Source organism: Saprolegnia diclina, assembly GCF_000281045.1.
Source record: "Saprolegnia diclina VS20 unplaced genomic scaffold supercont1.39, whole genome shotgun sequence".
In the NCBI taxonomy this organism is placed as follows: Eukaryota; Oomycota; class Saprolegniomycetes; order Saprolegniales; family Saprolegniaceae; genus Saprolegnia; species Saprolegnia diclina.
Genome location: NW_008246106.1, coordinates 580405 through 581159, shown reverse-complemented (window position 1 = coordinate 581159; position 755 = coordinate 580405). Strand labels below are relative to the sequence as shown.

Below are 755 nucleotides of genomic sequence, written 5' to 3'. Positions count from 1 at the left end.
GATGTTGGTAGTGTTTCCAGTCCCAATGCGCACTCTCAATGTGAATATTGCCCGAGACTTGCGGTCAATGGCGCGAATTCTACCCAAAAGCCGACCCACCAAGTCGGAGAGCGTGTTCGGGTACAAGATACTAGTACCTAAGAGACGACGCAGCTGCCGGCGATGGGAGCTGTTGAGGCCCGCCAGACTCGTTGGCGTGAGGGCCCATGTGCCACAGTTGTACAAAAGTACGGGGAGCACGTAGCACTTGTACAGCCGCACTCGGTTTGCGTCGACATAGGTGTATAATTTACATGGAGTTTACATTTACAGACACAATACATCTAGAGGCCGTAGAGTGCGCGCTTGGTGCTGAAGAACGTCGTGTTGTCTGGGTCGTCACAGCGTACGAGATGCGGATCGATTCTGTCGACCATCAGCGTAGCCACCGCGCCTGCACCTTCCTGGAGCGTCAAGACGAGGCAGTTGACGACTTTTTGCTTCTCGACTTTCATGTCGAGAGCGCTTACAGGTTGATGTGCACGCGAGGATCGAGTGCAGCGCCTTGGGTAAGTTGGACACGACGCTCTTCCGCACGTGGCGAGCCAGAGCGCTTTTGACGGGCCTCAGCGTAGCGTGCACATCGCAGCGACGGGCGTGAAGGCTCCTTGCCGGGACGAGACGTTCGCGGTGGGCGGTCTCGGGTCGTTTCGCTGCCTGCAGCCTCTGGGGTGGCGGCCGCGTGCATGCAGCGGAACGTCATGCTGGAGGCGCTC

At 58.0% G+C, this 755-nt stretch overlaps 1 protein-coding gene across 1 annotated transcript in view; it reads right to left on the bottom strand.

Annotated features, from left to right (window-relative positions):
* SDRG_11177 (hypothetical protein) overlaps positions 1–494 on the bottom strand; it is a gene marked incomplete at both ends in the record, with an annotated part of 943 nt that extends 449 nt beyond the window's left edge. Inside the window, one exon of the mRNA XM_008617206.1 lies at positions 440–494. Coding sequence (XP_008615428.1) covers positions 440–494 — 55 coding nt within the window. The remainder of the gene's footprint in view (positions 1–439) is intronic.
* Between the last annotated feature and the right edge of the window lie 261 nt (positions 495–755).